Source organism: Penicillium solitum (genome assembly GCF_028829755.1).
Source record: "Penicillium solitum strain IBT 25940 chromosome Unknown utg000001l_segment0_segment0, whole genome shotgun sequence".
In the NCBI taxonomy this organism is placed as follows: Eukaryota; Fungi; Ascomycota; class Eurotiomycetes; order Eurotiales; family Aspergillaceae; genus Penicillium; species Penicillium solitum.
The window spans coordinates 5,649,582-5,663,409 of record NW_027072121.1 but is presented as its reverse complement, the minus strand read 5'-3'; the positions used below and the strand labels follow the sequence as shown (position 1 = coordinate 5,663,409).

Below are 13,828 nucleotides of genomic sequence, written 5' to 3'. Positions count from 1 at the left end.
CCCTTGTTTTCTTCTCTCACTTCGGTATCAAGCGCAATATCTTGTGGTAATGGGTGGTAATGGGTGGTAATGTGTGCTAGTCTCGCTTGTAGTATAATATTTAGAATGTTCTTGCTCGGCTCGCTTTAATGAAGTGAGTACAGCGCACTAGAAGCTGTCCTGCTTGGAATTTCAGCAGAACTTAAGTTTGGTTCTTCTTATCTCTATGCTTGTTTATCACCCACCCTATTTCCTTGACCATGCCGGACTAGAGGACTTGAATAATCTGGAAATTCAGTTTGGTAAGAAACGATATGAATGCCGTTATATATAATACTACGATATCTTGTCTGATGTCAACTTTGAGATATTTTCCCCTTCTGGCCATTCTGTAACACAAATTACACCATAGCCGAGGGAAGGATGGAGTAGCATTGAGTATCTCACTCATATCATTCGATGTATAGTTTGACAATCTATACCATCTTATGTGGTGTTCTGTTTCAGCAAATGAGGGCAACGGTGGTCACGTGTGTACATACGCAATAGGTAATTCCCAACAGTATGAATAGAAAGACATTTAGGCAGAAAGGGGAACTATATAAATACGAAGGAAGCATGAGTGGATAATTTTTGGCCAAATAATTTTTTACTCTACCTAACTTAAATCGAGGTTCATTTGAAGGCAGTGAGATAAAACAGAAAAGGATATTGATATTGTTGGGTCATTCTCATAAAATACTAAAAAAAAGCTAGGAATACAGCTCAGAAGTTCATAACATCACTCATAATCGCCTAGTAGTTGCGCTGGCTGCCTAACGCCGCGCTCTCGTCAACTCTGGGGTCAAGCTTGTTCAATAGATCAGACCCGTGGGGACCAGTGGTCTTTCCAGTCTTCGAGGTTTGGTCGCCAGCTCCGTAGGAGTCATTGGCGCCATGGCCAGATTGTCCAGTGGAACGGCCAGTGTTGCTACCGTAGTTGTCGCTTCCAGACGCAGTGTTGCCCGAGCCATAGCCAGACTGTCCGGTAGTGCTGCCGTAGTTGTCGCCTCCGGACGCAGTGTTGCTGGATCCATAGCCAGAGTGGCCGGTGGAGCTACCATAGTTGTCGCTACCGGACAGGGGCTTGCTCGAGCCATAGCCGGACTGTCCGGTGGAGTGGCCGGTGCTTCCAGACACAGGGTTGCTGGAACCGTAGCCGGACTGTCCAGTAGAGTGGCCGGTGGTGCTTCCAGACACAGGGTTGCTGGAACCGTAGCCGGACTGTCCAGCAGAATGGCCGGTGGAGCCACCATAAGTGTCACTACCAGACAGAGGCTTGCTCGAGCCATAGCCGGACTGTCCGGTGGAGTGGCCGGTGCTTCCAGACACAGGGTTGCTGGAACCGTAGCCGGACTGTCCAGCAGAGTGGCCGGTGGAGCTACCATAAGTGTCACTACCAGACAAAGGCTTGCTCGAGCCATAGCCGGACTGTCCGGTGGAGTGGCCGGTGGTGCCACCAGTCAGGGGGTTGGTGGAGCTATGACCGGTGGTGCTGCCGTAGGTATCACTGGAGCCATAGCCAGTCTGTCCAGAAGAGTGACCAGAGGTGCCGCCAGTCAAAGGGTTGGAGGAGCCGTGGCCAGCCTGTCCAGTAGTGCTCCCGTAGGTGTCGCTGGAGCCATAGCCAGTCTGTCCAGAAGAGCGGCCAGTGTTGCTGCCGTAGGTGTCACTGGAGCCATAGCCGGTCTGTCCAGAAGAGCCAGTGTTGCTGGAGCCATAGCCGGTCTCTCCGGTAGAGCGGCCAGTGTTGCTGCCATAGGTGTTGCTGGATCCTGTAGTTCCAGCGTGCTTTCCTCGGTTGTCTGTAATGGTATATTATGTTAGATATCTGACCCTGGTATTATGGGTTTTCAAGCTAGTAGATAGCAGGCTTAACTTACCGAGATCGCTATCGGCACGAGGGTCAAGCTTGTTGGCTAGCTTAGAGTCATGGGGGCCAGCATTGGTGGTGCTGGAGCCAGTGTTGGATGAGCCATATCCGCCAGCAGTGTTGGATCCGTAGGTATCAGATTTGCTGCCGTAGTTTCCAGATGTTCCTGAGCTGGCATCAATTGGGCCCTTGCGGGAGTCATGGATGGTACCAGAGCCGTGGCCACTGTGGCCAGTGCTAGCACCAGTGCCGTAGCCTCCAGCCCCAGCCCCAGCGCCAGTCGATGCACCTGTCTCATAGCCGGAGCCAGAATTTAGGCCACTGGTGCCAGTACCACTGCCATAGCCCCCAGAACCGGTAGTGGATGCGTTATCATAGCCGGCTCCAGAGCCAGAGCCATAGGTGTTGGAGCCTGTGCCAGAAGAAGTGTGTTTGCTAGGAGCGTTGTCCGTGGTGTTTTGTGAGGATCCATAAGTATCGTGGGCATCTATAGGAATAGAATCGTTAGCATCACAGTGCAATGTCTCCTTAATAGGAGCGACAAACCATCAATCTTGCTGCTGGATGTCTTGGATTCATCATGGTGATGACCGGTCACGGCATCCTTGACCTTGTGAATAATGCTCGACATGATGTATGGTAATAGGCTGTGATAGTGAGGTAAAAGATTGGGAAAGATAATTTGAAGTTTGAATGGATTGTTTGAGCTAGATGGCTTTTGTGATGATGGGAAAAGTGAATGAGAAAGTGCTTCCAGTAGCGAGTTTATATGCTTTACTGTCTTTGCTTGTCTTGATCAGATCACAAGTAGATCTCTACTTGCGGAGACTAAGTGACGCCATAACGCGGGGGTTCCACGAGTACAATGACGGGTGAAACATGGATCAGAACCCTTGGGCTGTCCCGTTCACAGCTGTCATGACGTCCCAAACGGGTTTACACATACAGATGAGTGTTCTTGGCTGAAAATGAGGAGCTATCAATGTCATCAATCGTCATGTCCCGGATCTACAAGACCAAGCACGTCACTGAGCTAAATCTTGCACGGATACCTTGTAGATCCGCACGGCCACACGCCGACTGGGATTCCATATTAAGTGGGTTTCACAATTTCGTGCTAATTATTCTCTAAGTTTGGCATTGTTATACCATGGGCGATGGAAGCTTAGCTACTAATTCATCTTATGGCTTCATCAGAAGAGTCTGTGGCGTTATTTGTACTCTCTTACTCTTACAGAAGGTATAGTAGACATATATAAGGCAGACAAAGACTTTCTAGAATGATTTCTCCGGTATACGCTAGTCCCGTTTTGGGCCATCTACGTCATAGATGTCCCAGAGGCGGTTTCCAAGGTTTCCAAGCTAATCCATATATGGTAAGTGGGGCCAGATTTATCGATCGTCAAGTCCAAAAATATCTCACGGGTGTGCCTTAATATTAAATTAAATATCGTAGAATGTGTTAGAGGATTCGATTAGCTACTACAACATTCAACGTACAGTTTATGATACAGTTATGCATGTATTGAGAACGCGATTCAAATCAAGAAAATCAAAAAGGCGGTGGATTACGTAGTTGCCTAGCAGTGCCCAGGTGATGGCATGATCAGCAGTGGTAGCTCTGGGTCGAGAACCTTGGAAGAGGGATCAAATCTATATCAAATCTACAACATATATATGTTATTGCGAGATCCAAAAGATGTACCATGCCATCTTGTCACCATATTGTGCCATTGTACAAATTGCAAAATTTGTTATAGTTCTTTAAATAGTCAATTTTTCTCTCACAATACTGGTTGGAGTCTTTTTAACATCTGTTGTATCTTTCGATCTTGAAAGCACCTGGTGGCACGAACAAGCCACGAACAAAGAGAAGGAAAATGGTTAAATAAGCCAATATAGCATCAAGCTCCAATACTGCTACCATTCCAAGGTCGTTTCCTTCCAATATTGTATGTTATACTTAATTAAGAGGGTCATGTGATTTGAGGCACAAAGGCCTCGATTGTGCCTCAGGCTTGCAACACATGACACGGCGGGCATGCCGTCACCGACCCGGGGTTAGATAATCCACATCATGAGTTCACCTCCCCTTCTCCACCTAACTTCACTTGAACTCCCCTCTGTCTCCCTATCTTGACTTATTGTTCGCTTTGACTTGCCTTGGACTTGCGTTGGCTTTAATCTGTCGACTTTTTTCAAACAGCCGTAGTGCTGCTCATTGCACTCGATGAGTGACCGCCTGCTAGCTTGCCGCCAACTGTTGGATTGGTCATAAAAGAGTCCACCCGAAGTACTGTGGTACAGCGGAACCGCTGGCATCGTTAATCATTCACTCGATTTACCCCATTTTACTGTGCTTAGATACCGCCAACCAAGCCACTCTTCGATTAAAGTGGTTAAACCCATCTATCAGAGACATGCGACCGCCACGCCTGCTCATCGTCCTCTTCTGCCTTATCTTCTTTCCGATCCTCCTCACCTTCTTTTCCGCGCTCACATCGCCCGATGTAGCAACTCCCAGCACGCTCGCTGATCAGACAACGGGGCTGCGCGCTTTATTTTCTTTTAACGTACCGTCGTCCCTTTTCCCCCCGTCGGCCATTATCAGTCTCACCGATGATAACTCGACCTTCTTCCTCGCCCGGCCAGCGGCATTTGGCCCGCTGCTGCCAACCAAAGGCCTCAGTGGTCAGTTATGGGTTGGAAGTGGGTTTGGTGAGGGGGGATTAGCTGGTGGTGTGGAAGGAGAACTGGGCTGCTCCGATATTCCCGGCTGGGGTGAGGGCACCAATCATAAGAAACAAGACAAAACCCCCAGGAGCGCGGAGCAGAGTTCCGGCATCTCCGGGGGTAGTACAGTGAATGATCAATCGTCGAACCGCCCGCGGTCGGTGTCGCAGGCCGATACTACACCTCAGAACGATAGAGGTGATTCAATCACCCCGCCCTTGACGAACGATGGCACCGATGATCATCTACATCATCCACTCCCTGAATCCGGTGCTTCTAGCCCAAAGATGAGTCAGAAGTATGGAGATTACGTCCAAAACAAGCCGCCTGCGCATGCCGACATCCAATCACTACAGGAAACTGCCGAAATCCAGGGTAAGGTGGTACTGTTGAGCCGGGGTGGCTGTGGATTTTTGGAGAAGGCCAAGTGGGCGCAACGACGAGGAGGAGTTGCTTTGATTGTCGGCGACGATACTCGAGGTGGCAACTTGGTCACTATGTACGCACGAGGCGATACATCGAACGTCACGATCCCGGCATTGTTCACATCCCACACTACTGCTCATCTTTTATCGTCATTAGTTCCTGGACATGGCGGTGGAACTGCCAACTTGGGGGATGTATTAAAATCATCTCAAGCGAAGCTAGCAGGACAGGCTAATGCCGAAAAGGAACGGGTGGCAACTACTACAGCACCAACAACTATTCCAAGTCCAACTGCCAGCAGCCATTCGACAGCTAAGGAGAGACCGGCGCCTTCGTCTCACTCGAAAGGTGGCTTTTTCCGTTCAATTGGTGCATTCCTGGGATTGTGCGATAAGAACGGAGGTTCGCGGCATTTGGAAGACAGTCGACGTCCGCCCAGCAGCGGCAACATTGACTGGATCAATCTAGGCTCACGGGATGAAAAAGAAGCCCCTTCGAGCGCCTGGAGGAGATCAACTGATCTCAATCACCGTGGCGGGGCCAAGGTGGACGACGCATTCGACAGCCACAAGGCCGGCATGTCCCCTGAAACCTTTGAGGATGATGACTTTGTCATCGGGGTTCAGGACTGGAGGGATCCCGACTTGATGCCTCCTAAGAGTAACACACCTCCGACAGCTAGCACCTCTGTACCTGGCAAGGATACCTCCAAGACTGCCAGCGCAGATAAAGATGCTGCTTCCTCGCCCAATGGCCTTCAGGGTGGTAGCATCACACCAGGAAGTGGAGAATACCAGAGTATCGAAAAATCCAGTGCTGGTTCTCAGGACACGCGCCTCAAGGGGTCTGAGAAAGAATCCATCGGAACTCATGGGAAGTCTGGATCTTCTACGAAGAGCTGGTTCTCGAGTCACTTTGGATGGGGAGATGATACTCAGCAAGATCCTCGGCCTTCTTCGTCGCCTTCACTTCAGAAAAGCATTACGGCAAACCAGAAGATGGAGAATAGCCCTCATACATCAAGCCGTCTAAGCGCGGAGTCTTCTGAGCACGAAGGTCTTTGGGTTACCATGACACCTACCAGCATGTCAACCAGCCCCTTTTTCGATACTTTATTGGTCCTTGTCGTCAGTCCTTTACTCACGCTGACTGTGGTTTATGCTCTTTTGTTGCTCCGGTCTCGAATCCGCCGCCGTCGCTGGCGTGCCCCGAAGTCGGTTATAGAACGACTTCCTGTCCGAACCTACCACACAATTGCTACCACGTCTTCCTCGTCTTCCAACTCAACGCGTCCCCCTAGTCCCGGTCCTCTCTCCCCGACTTCCCCACTTCTTGGCAATGAAAGCCGGCCAAGCGCATCCCGATCAAACAGATCCCGTTCACAGACATTCTCGGGCACTATGCTAGACTCATCTACCATTCCCAAGGAAGAGGAATGCAACATGCAAAACGGATCTACCTTATGGCGACGCAAGTACACGGGAAGGCAGGTGGAGTGTGTCGTATGCCTTGAGGAATACGTTGATGGTCAGAGTCGGGTCATGAGCTTACCATGTGGTCATGAATTCCATGTGGAATGCATGTATGTGACATTAAAGAAGTTGGCCTCTGATTCTGACATTTTACTAACATCTTTTCTCAGTACCCCCTGGTTGACTACTCGTCGACGAACTTGTCCAATCTGTAAAGGCGATGTTGTCCGCTCATTGGCCCATTGTCAATCCAGTGATTCTCAGGGTCATCGTGAGCAGTCCAATGATGACGTTCACTCCGCCCAGTCGATCTCTCGGGGCAGCACATCTTCTGCTCCGGTACTAATTGAAGGCGCCAATGACGATACCTCAGACACGGAACAAAATGCAGGTCTCCATGACGACCATGCAAATTCTGCCCCACAGTCAAGCTGGCGAAACCTGGCTACGCTTAGCTTTTCTGCTCTGAGCGGTGATACCATATGGCACCAGGCTCGCGCGGACCGTAATCGCTAATATCTATATTCTCTCGCTCTTTTCGATTTCCTTTTTTTTTTTTACCATTCCCCCCTCCATCCTATGGGATTTGCTCTCCTTGTATTGAATCATGCTGTATTAGCGGTCGTTTGGAGTTTCTTATGATTTGAATCTGCTTGGCGTTGGGTGAGAACAGTTCGGCGTGCTGGGCGGTTACAAAGTGCCTACAAGCATTGTTGAAGCGGCTGGGATATACCGCGGGTCAATCGTTCAAATTTTGTACGTTCTTATGTTATTTTGGTAAGATGGATATCTGAATTGATTCCATTGACACTTGGTTGTCATCAACACTATTGTTGTGCCGTGACCATCTTTTTATCTGATATTTTGGCACTAAACAATCACACTGTACACACTGTTCCTCCAGCTGTACTTATAATCGGTAGTAATCGAAGTTGTCCAGACTACATGCAGACCCAACACTCAACCTCATTCCTTTTCAACATAGACATTCCTAGCAATATCCCCAAACACATCAAGTGCATGAACCAACCGATCACGCACCAATTCAACGCGAGGAATCATATCCCGACCCAAAGGCAAGAATCCCTCACTCTCACGCCCAGCACCAATGCCCTCGCCAACGATAACTTCATACATCGCCTTGGCAGCCCTATCCTTGTCGCCATCAGCAACAAGCTTACCAGTCAGTAAAACATCCAGCGTCTGCGCAGCCACAGATCCAGCATAATCCACCGGCAAAGAGCTAGCAGGAGAACGACAACCAGTCCCGAACTGCGTGTTAAACACTCCCAGCCACACCGTCAGAAGACGGACATTGAAGGGCGCGACTTCTTTAGCGAGCACTTTACATAAACCTGCAGAATACACATCAATACATGAACGAGAGATCCCTCAACAGAAGAAGAGAAAAATGAGAAACATACCATCCATAGCAGCCTTCGCCGCCGCATAAGCACCCATACTCTCCCTCCCCTCCAACCCAGCCCCAGAACTAACATTAACAACAACTCCAAACCGCCTCTCCCTCATCCCAGGAACAACAGATTTGATCAGTCGACTCGGTCCAAAATACACAGTCTCCATCTGGGCCCGCAGCTCCTCGTCCGAGAACTGCTCTACTGCACCGAGGATCGCGTATCCGGCATTATTGACCAGCACGTCGATTTTGTGTCCTGCAGACTCGAGCTTGGATACCAGCTCAGATGCAGCGGTTGGGCTGTCCACATCTAGTGTATGCCATTCGCCTCCATTTTGGGTTATCTCTGATACTAGATCCGGGGTGCGAGAGGGTTGTCGTGATGTTGCGAGTACAGTGTGGCCGTTTGATTGGGCGGCGCGTGCGAGCGAGAGGCCGAGGCCTGAAGAACAGCCTGTTATTAACCAGGTTAGGGGGCGGTTGGGTTTGGTGAAGGTTGGTGTTTGTGTGGCCATGGCTGGTGCTTGTGTAGACATGGTGGTTTGAGCTGGCTGTTGGATATTGGATGATAGGGGTAAAGTTTCGACTCTGTGTTGTGATGTTGATTCGAAAGAAGTTTAGAGTGATATAATGTGAGAATAGCATGCCTCTTTTATATTGCGGTCTTGCTACTGCATGCCTCGGACTTAAGGCTAGTGACGGAGTTAATGTAGTCTATGCGTCTCAGCCTTGATGGCCCTCGGGGGTATGGTTGCATTTCCCCAAGGATTTCTGGTCTTTTATTGGGGTAGAAACAGGACTTAAGGTTTTCTCCGATGCTGGTAGACAAAGATCATCGATTTGACTTGTCATCCAAGTCATCTCAGTACATTTACGGAGTACAACCTTGATGAACAAAAGTAGTAAACATACCCAAATTGTCATAATTTCTACAGAGTAACTAAAATACAAGTTCCCAGCACCACAATCCATATAAACATACAAACCAAATACATACAAAGTGAATCCCGAAAGAAAAAAGCAACCCATCAACCCATCACCCAAAGAAGCGAACGTCAACGCAGTATTCAACATGACCGCGGCACACACGACAAGCTACAACCAAACCGCCGGAATGGCAACGGCCTCAGCATCTCACCGGGACAGCGAGGCATCTTCATGCCATTCTCACACGGGGTAAAGTCCCACCACTCCATCCATTCAGTGCGGGGAATCACGTACTCTCGGTGGCACACGGAACAGGGCTGTCCACCCGCAGCGCGCACTTCCCTCGCCCGTCGCAGCAAGGGCACAATCATCGCGGGATACTCGGCTAGCTCTTCGTCGGTGGTTTGCTCCAGGTAGGGGAGCTTGCTCACAGCGCGGAGCGCGACTTCGCGCAGGGACGGGGCGTCGTTAACAGGAGATTCCGGTCCTGACGGTGTGAGAGTAGGTCTGGTGCGGGGTGGGCTGTCTCCCATGGGATTGCCCTCCATGTTCATGTAGGTGATTGGGCCTGTTGCGATGTGGAGAGGGGACCAGCCCGCTCCGAGAGGAGATTCTTGATCATCGAATTGGAGTGGAGGAGATGAAGCCTCGCCGTTCTTTGTTTCCTTTCGATTGGTTGGTGTGTTGTGAAATTCTGCGATCTGCGCTTTTTCGATTCGGAGGAATGGGTTCGGGCGGACGGTTAGGTGTTTTAGTTCGCCTTGTTGTATGAGGTTGAGGAGCTCCCAGGGAAGGTAGGTCAACTGGTTGACTGAAAGGTTTAACACCTCCAGTGCTGTCAGTCTGCGGATTGTAGATGGGATTTCGGTCAGTTTGTTGTTTCGCAGGCTGAGGACTTTGAGGTTGGTGAGCTCGAAGAGATCGTTGTGCAAGGCTGACAGGGAGTTGTTGGGGAGATATATGCTGAGGAATGGCTGCAAAGACGTGAAGACGTTCTCCGAGACTGGGGCTTCCTTGACGGATGGGAGCTTCGTTAGGTGCTGTAGAGGCCGTAGGAGACCAGATGGTATGGTTTCCAGATGGAAGTCGCTGTGTAGAAAAGAGCTATTAGGATCATTGGCTCGGATATTGGACAAATGAGATATCAGACGAGACTACAACATCAGACGAAAGGGCAATTAACACATACCCTAGATCAATGCTCTCCTGTCCCTTATCAAGACAATCGCCGACAACCTGCCGTGCAAACCGATGAGCATCGGATTCTTCAGGACTTTTAAACACAACACGATTCTGTGTAGCCATGTTCTCTGCCTCAACGATGAAAGGTGTAGAACTTCCAGATTTTCTAGGATCAAGCACAGACTTGCGTAGGTCTTCCCCCCACGCGGAGCCATCCTCTGATGGCAAAAGCGACTCAGCGCCCGACTCATCACTTCCCATCCAAACACCACTATCAACATTCCTCTTATCCTTAAATTCCGCGCGTTTCCGCTTGGGGTCTAGCACCTGCTCCCCCCACCAAGTCCCGCGATACCGCCGTTTGCGACCCGCGCCTGACACCGTCGCATGGTAGTTCTCCAGCCCGGAAGCCGGTATATCGTCACTGGAGAAGAGCGCAGGATCACTAGATGGCTGACTAGAGCGGTCATCGAAACGCGACAATCGCTGCGCGCGCTGGAACGAGGAGACCGCTATACCTGTTGCTGACGGGTTCGCGTTCGCGGGCGAGCGGTGCCGGATTCGCCGCGGCGGTGGGAGGGGGATCTCGCTGTCCATTGCGATTTCGGTTCGCGGATTCAGACGAGTCTCTTGTGATTGTCGGCCTGGCTCATTGGGTTTATAGTCAAACACGGTTTTATGTGATGTTCGAGTGGAGGGGTTGCGCGACGCGTTGTGGAGACCCGCGATGGAGAGCTGCGGGTGTCAACAAACGCGCTAAGATGGCGCGATTGGGGAGATAAGGGTTTAGGATCTGGTATCAATTGAGAGGTCTCATACAGAGTATATATTTTTGAAAAAGGAGACGACGTAACCACCTGCATGCCCGGTTGGAATGGAGATCAAAAGATAAGATCAGATCACACGTGCACGGGCATATCAGTTGACCCCGGAGCTCACGGCTTCTCCACTGGAATGTTGGATCGGCATGATCTTCTCTATTCTTTTTACTACGTTGCTACTACTAGTGTTTAAAGTTGCAATTGGTATCAAAGGAGAGAAGAAATAAAGTGTCTATATTCTGTGGATGACTCAAAGCCAACTCATGCAAGTCCTGGATATCAACCAGGCCAGTCTGACTAGTAAGTCACCCACGACAACGTATATGGACAAACGAATTGAAATGAACAGGGTTTGAAGAAGAGAATAATAACAGCATCAACTCATATTGGTCCAAAAAGTCATAAAGAAATGAAAAAAAAAGAAATGGGGGTATTTTGAAAAAAAACGTTAAACCGTTTCCTCTCCCAAAAATGGGGTCTTCAGCCAACCGAGAGGAATAAAAATGTTAAAAGGTATAAGAAGAAATAAAAAAGAAAAGAAAATCCCGGCTCTGCTGGAGATGAACGGTAGTCAACAAGGCAGCAGTCATGCAGTATGAATTGAGCGCAGTATTGGCCAATGGCCCCAATTCATGATCGTTGCCTGCGTGAAGGCTTCTTGTCGAGAAGTCGCGACATCGCGAGTGTGATTATAGGGCCTGTCCCACCATCACAACAATATAACCGGCGGCGGCTAAGGCAGCTGGCATGCCAGCGCCAATGTTGGCCGCTGCGCCGGTGGAGGTAGCGGCTGCGGCAGCAGCAGTAGTGGAGGTGGCGCGAGACAGAGGAGTCGATGTCGAAACAGACATGGTGGTCAAGTTGCTCGCGCTGGAGCCCGCGCTGGAGCTCACGCCGGAGCTCACGCTGGAACTAGGAGTTGGGGTCACCGAATTGACACGAACCAGAGTCTTGGTGATGGTCGTGGTTGCAGTTGAGGTAGTGGTCTCCTCTGCGGCGACGAATGGAGCCGCGACCAGGCAGAGGGAGGCGATGACAGTAGTAAACTTCATTTTGTGAATTGATTCGAAAGTGAATATCAATATGAAAGAGGAAGAGGGAGCAAGGTGATTGAATTGGTTTCAATGTTTGTTGTGAAACGCTGGTGCGGCTCGAAGTATGAGTACTTGGAGAAGAGATATGTTTCAGATTTGATCGCAAAAGAGTGAGCGTCAAAAAAGAAAAATCGAATATAGTGATTGTATAGAGCGCTGCTCAAAATAAAACGAGTGACTGGGTGAAATGAGTGTGTATATGCGAGAAATCTCTAATGCGCCTAAGGAAAAAAGGGAAAAGGAAATTTTAGCAGGTGGCAATGCAGGCTAAATAACACACAGGCACGAGCACGTCTCGAACCTGGGGAAAAAGAACTATTCGTCCATCAAAGAAGTCTTGTGGCGCTTCTGTTTTTTTTTCCCTTGTTTTTCTTGTATTATTATTGATTTTCAAATAGAAATATGATCATCCTATTGGCCCCTTGAACACGCGGACCCTGGCGCTATCCAACCTTGGAAGATTGGGCTCCATCTCAGACCGAACTATGATATTCGAAGCCCTAAAAGCCAAAGGGTCTTCCGCACAGACTCTTGACGCCAGGGGTTAAGTCTGTGATTATTCGTATACTCCGTAGTTAATTGCCATCTCATTTGTAGATCTCGTAATTTCAGGGAAATCCCGAGGATTCGCTTTCACTTGGCCCCATAGCCCCGTGTCCCCTAGGTGCATTTAATACGAGAATTCCTTCGCCTAGGTATACTCCATCCATATGGTGTAATTTCGGCAATTCCCAATCCCAGCCTATCCCAGCCTAATCCTAGTCTAATCTCAATCTAGGAAATTTCCTTATTCAACAATTGCGAACCCGTTTTGGTCTCGGGGAAGCGCCTTGGCTTACTCCGTACTTTGCTTGAACGGGCCAATTTTACCCACTTTGGGTGTTATGCTGTTATGCTGTTATGCTGTCATGCTGTCATGCTGTTTTGTTGATTTGGTGATTTGGTCTTATTACCCCTAGAGCGATAGAATGACGATTCTCGCTGGGCATCACACACTACTGCAAGTGCTCACTCCCTCGCGGGCACTTCCGCCTGTTCCGGGGCCCCTGGCATCATCATGCGCAGGAACAACGATCTGTGATTCGGTGGAATCTTAAACATAACAATAACAGACAGTTCGTGAAGTATTGACATCTTACTTGCCTTAAAAAGTGATTCCGGTAGTTCCCCCCGTTAGCCGATATTGAAATTTACCTCAATTTGCCCCGGTTCCCACGCTATTGAGAAAAAGGCTTTTTCTTTCTATACTCCATAAAGGCTCCGTGGATCGCTTCCGTGGTTCCATTCAGGAACGAAAAACGAACGATCATCGCTCGGGCCTACTGTGTTGGGAATCTTTACTCCGTAGCGTGGTCTGGGGAGGAACGGTGAGGAACGGTGAGTCATTCCATGTTGTTCACTCGTTTATATTCTTATCAGTCTTATACATACATCGTAGTGGACACATTCGGTGTGTTGGCATGAACATGTCATTGTTGTAAGAGGGGTCTTTTCCGAGGGGCTCTGGACTCTTTGGGCTTGCAAAGCCCTATGTCCCGTACCCACTTCGAACACGACCTCAATAATGCAACATAAGAAATACGACAAGCTATACTCTGTCGTGTCGATCGACATGAAAATTTTAAGATGATCATTATCCACTCTATAGCCCGTACTCATCCGTCTAAGATTATTTGGACAGAAAAAAAAAAATTAAGGGGGCAATGAAAACCAAGTAGAAAGGGGTGGCTCACTCTTTCAATCTCACGTTTTTGTTCAATGAGATTGCATGTCCGGAGCCCAAAGCAAGGGCGAATAGACGGCGCTTGGTTGGTGATCTGATGTGTTGATGTCTGATAAATGAGGCAACGAACTTAAAAGCGAAG

The 13,828-nt window shown here is 49.2% G+C and overlaps 5 protein-coding genes across 5 annotated transcripts; 1 reads left to right on the top strand and 4 right to left on the bottom strand.

Moving 5' to 3' along the window:
- Nucleotides 1–774: 774 nt before the first annotated feature.
- Nucleotides 775–2,522, bottom strand: N7455_002141 (uncharacterized protein; the record flags this gene model as incomplete). The annotated part of the gene is made up of 3 exons (XM_040951495.2): nucleotides 775–1,823; nucleotides 1,902–2,378; nucleotides 2,438–2,522. 3 exons carry the CDS (start codon nucleotides 2,520–2,522, stop codon nucleotides 775–777), a joined length of 1,611 nt encoding a protein of 536 aa, XP_040818057.2.
- A 1,515-nt stretch (nucleotides 2,523–4,037) lies between these two features.
- Nucleotides 4,038–7,413, top strand: N7455_002140 (PA and RING finger domain protein). The gene is made up of 3 exons (XM_040951551.2): nucleotides 4,038–4,247; nucleotides 4,308–6,632; nucleotides 6,693–7,413. The coding sequence occupies exons 2-3, from the start codon at nucleotides 4,312–4,314 to the stop codon at nucleotides 7,036–7,038; spliced, it is 2,667 nt and encodes an 888-aa protein (XP_040818223.2). The 5' UTR covers nucleotides 4,038–4,247; nucleotides 4,308–4,311; the 3' UTR covers nucleotides 7,039–7,413.
- A 75-nt stretch (nucleotides 7,414–7,488) lies between these two features.
- Nucleotides 7,489–8,475, bottom strand: N7455_002139 (uncharacterized protein; the record flags this gene model as incomplete). The annotated part of the gene is made up of 2 exons (XM_040952038.2): nucleotides 7,489–7,877; nucleotides 7,947–8,475. 2 exons carry the CDS (start codon nucleotides 8,473–8,475, stop codon nucleotides 7,489–7,491), a joined length of 918 nt encoding a protein of 305 aa, XP_040818316.2.
- A 531-nt stretch (nucleotides 8,476–9,006) lies between these two features.
- Nucleotides 9,007–10,645, bottom strand: N7455_002138 (leucine-rich repeat domain-containing protein; the record flags this gene model as incomplete). Its single annotated transcript, XM_040951669.2, has 2 exons — nucleotides 9,007–9,955; nucleotides 10,056–10,645. The coding sequence occupies 2 exons, from the start codon at nucleotides 10,643–10,645 to the stop codon at nucleotides 9,007–9,009; spliced, it is 1,539 nt and encodes a 512-aa protein (XP_040817576.1).
- A 913-nt stretch (nucleotides 10,646–11,558) lies between these two features.
- Nucleotides 11,559–11,921, bottom strand: N7455_002137 (uncharacterized protein; the record flags this gene model as incomplete). The annotated part of the gene is made up of 1 exon (XM_040950889.2): nucleotides 11,559–11,921. One exon carries the CDS (start codon nucleotides 11,919–11,921, stop codon nucleotides 11,559–11,561), a length of 363 nt encoding a protein of 120 aa, XP_040817706.1.
- Between the last annotated feature and the right edge of the window lie 1,907 nt (nucleotides 11,922–13,828).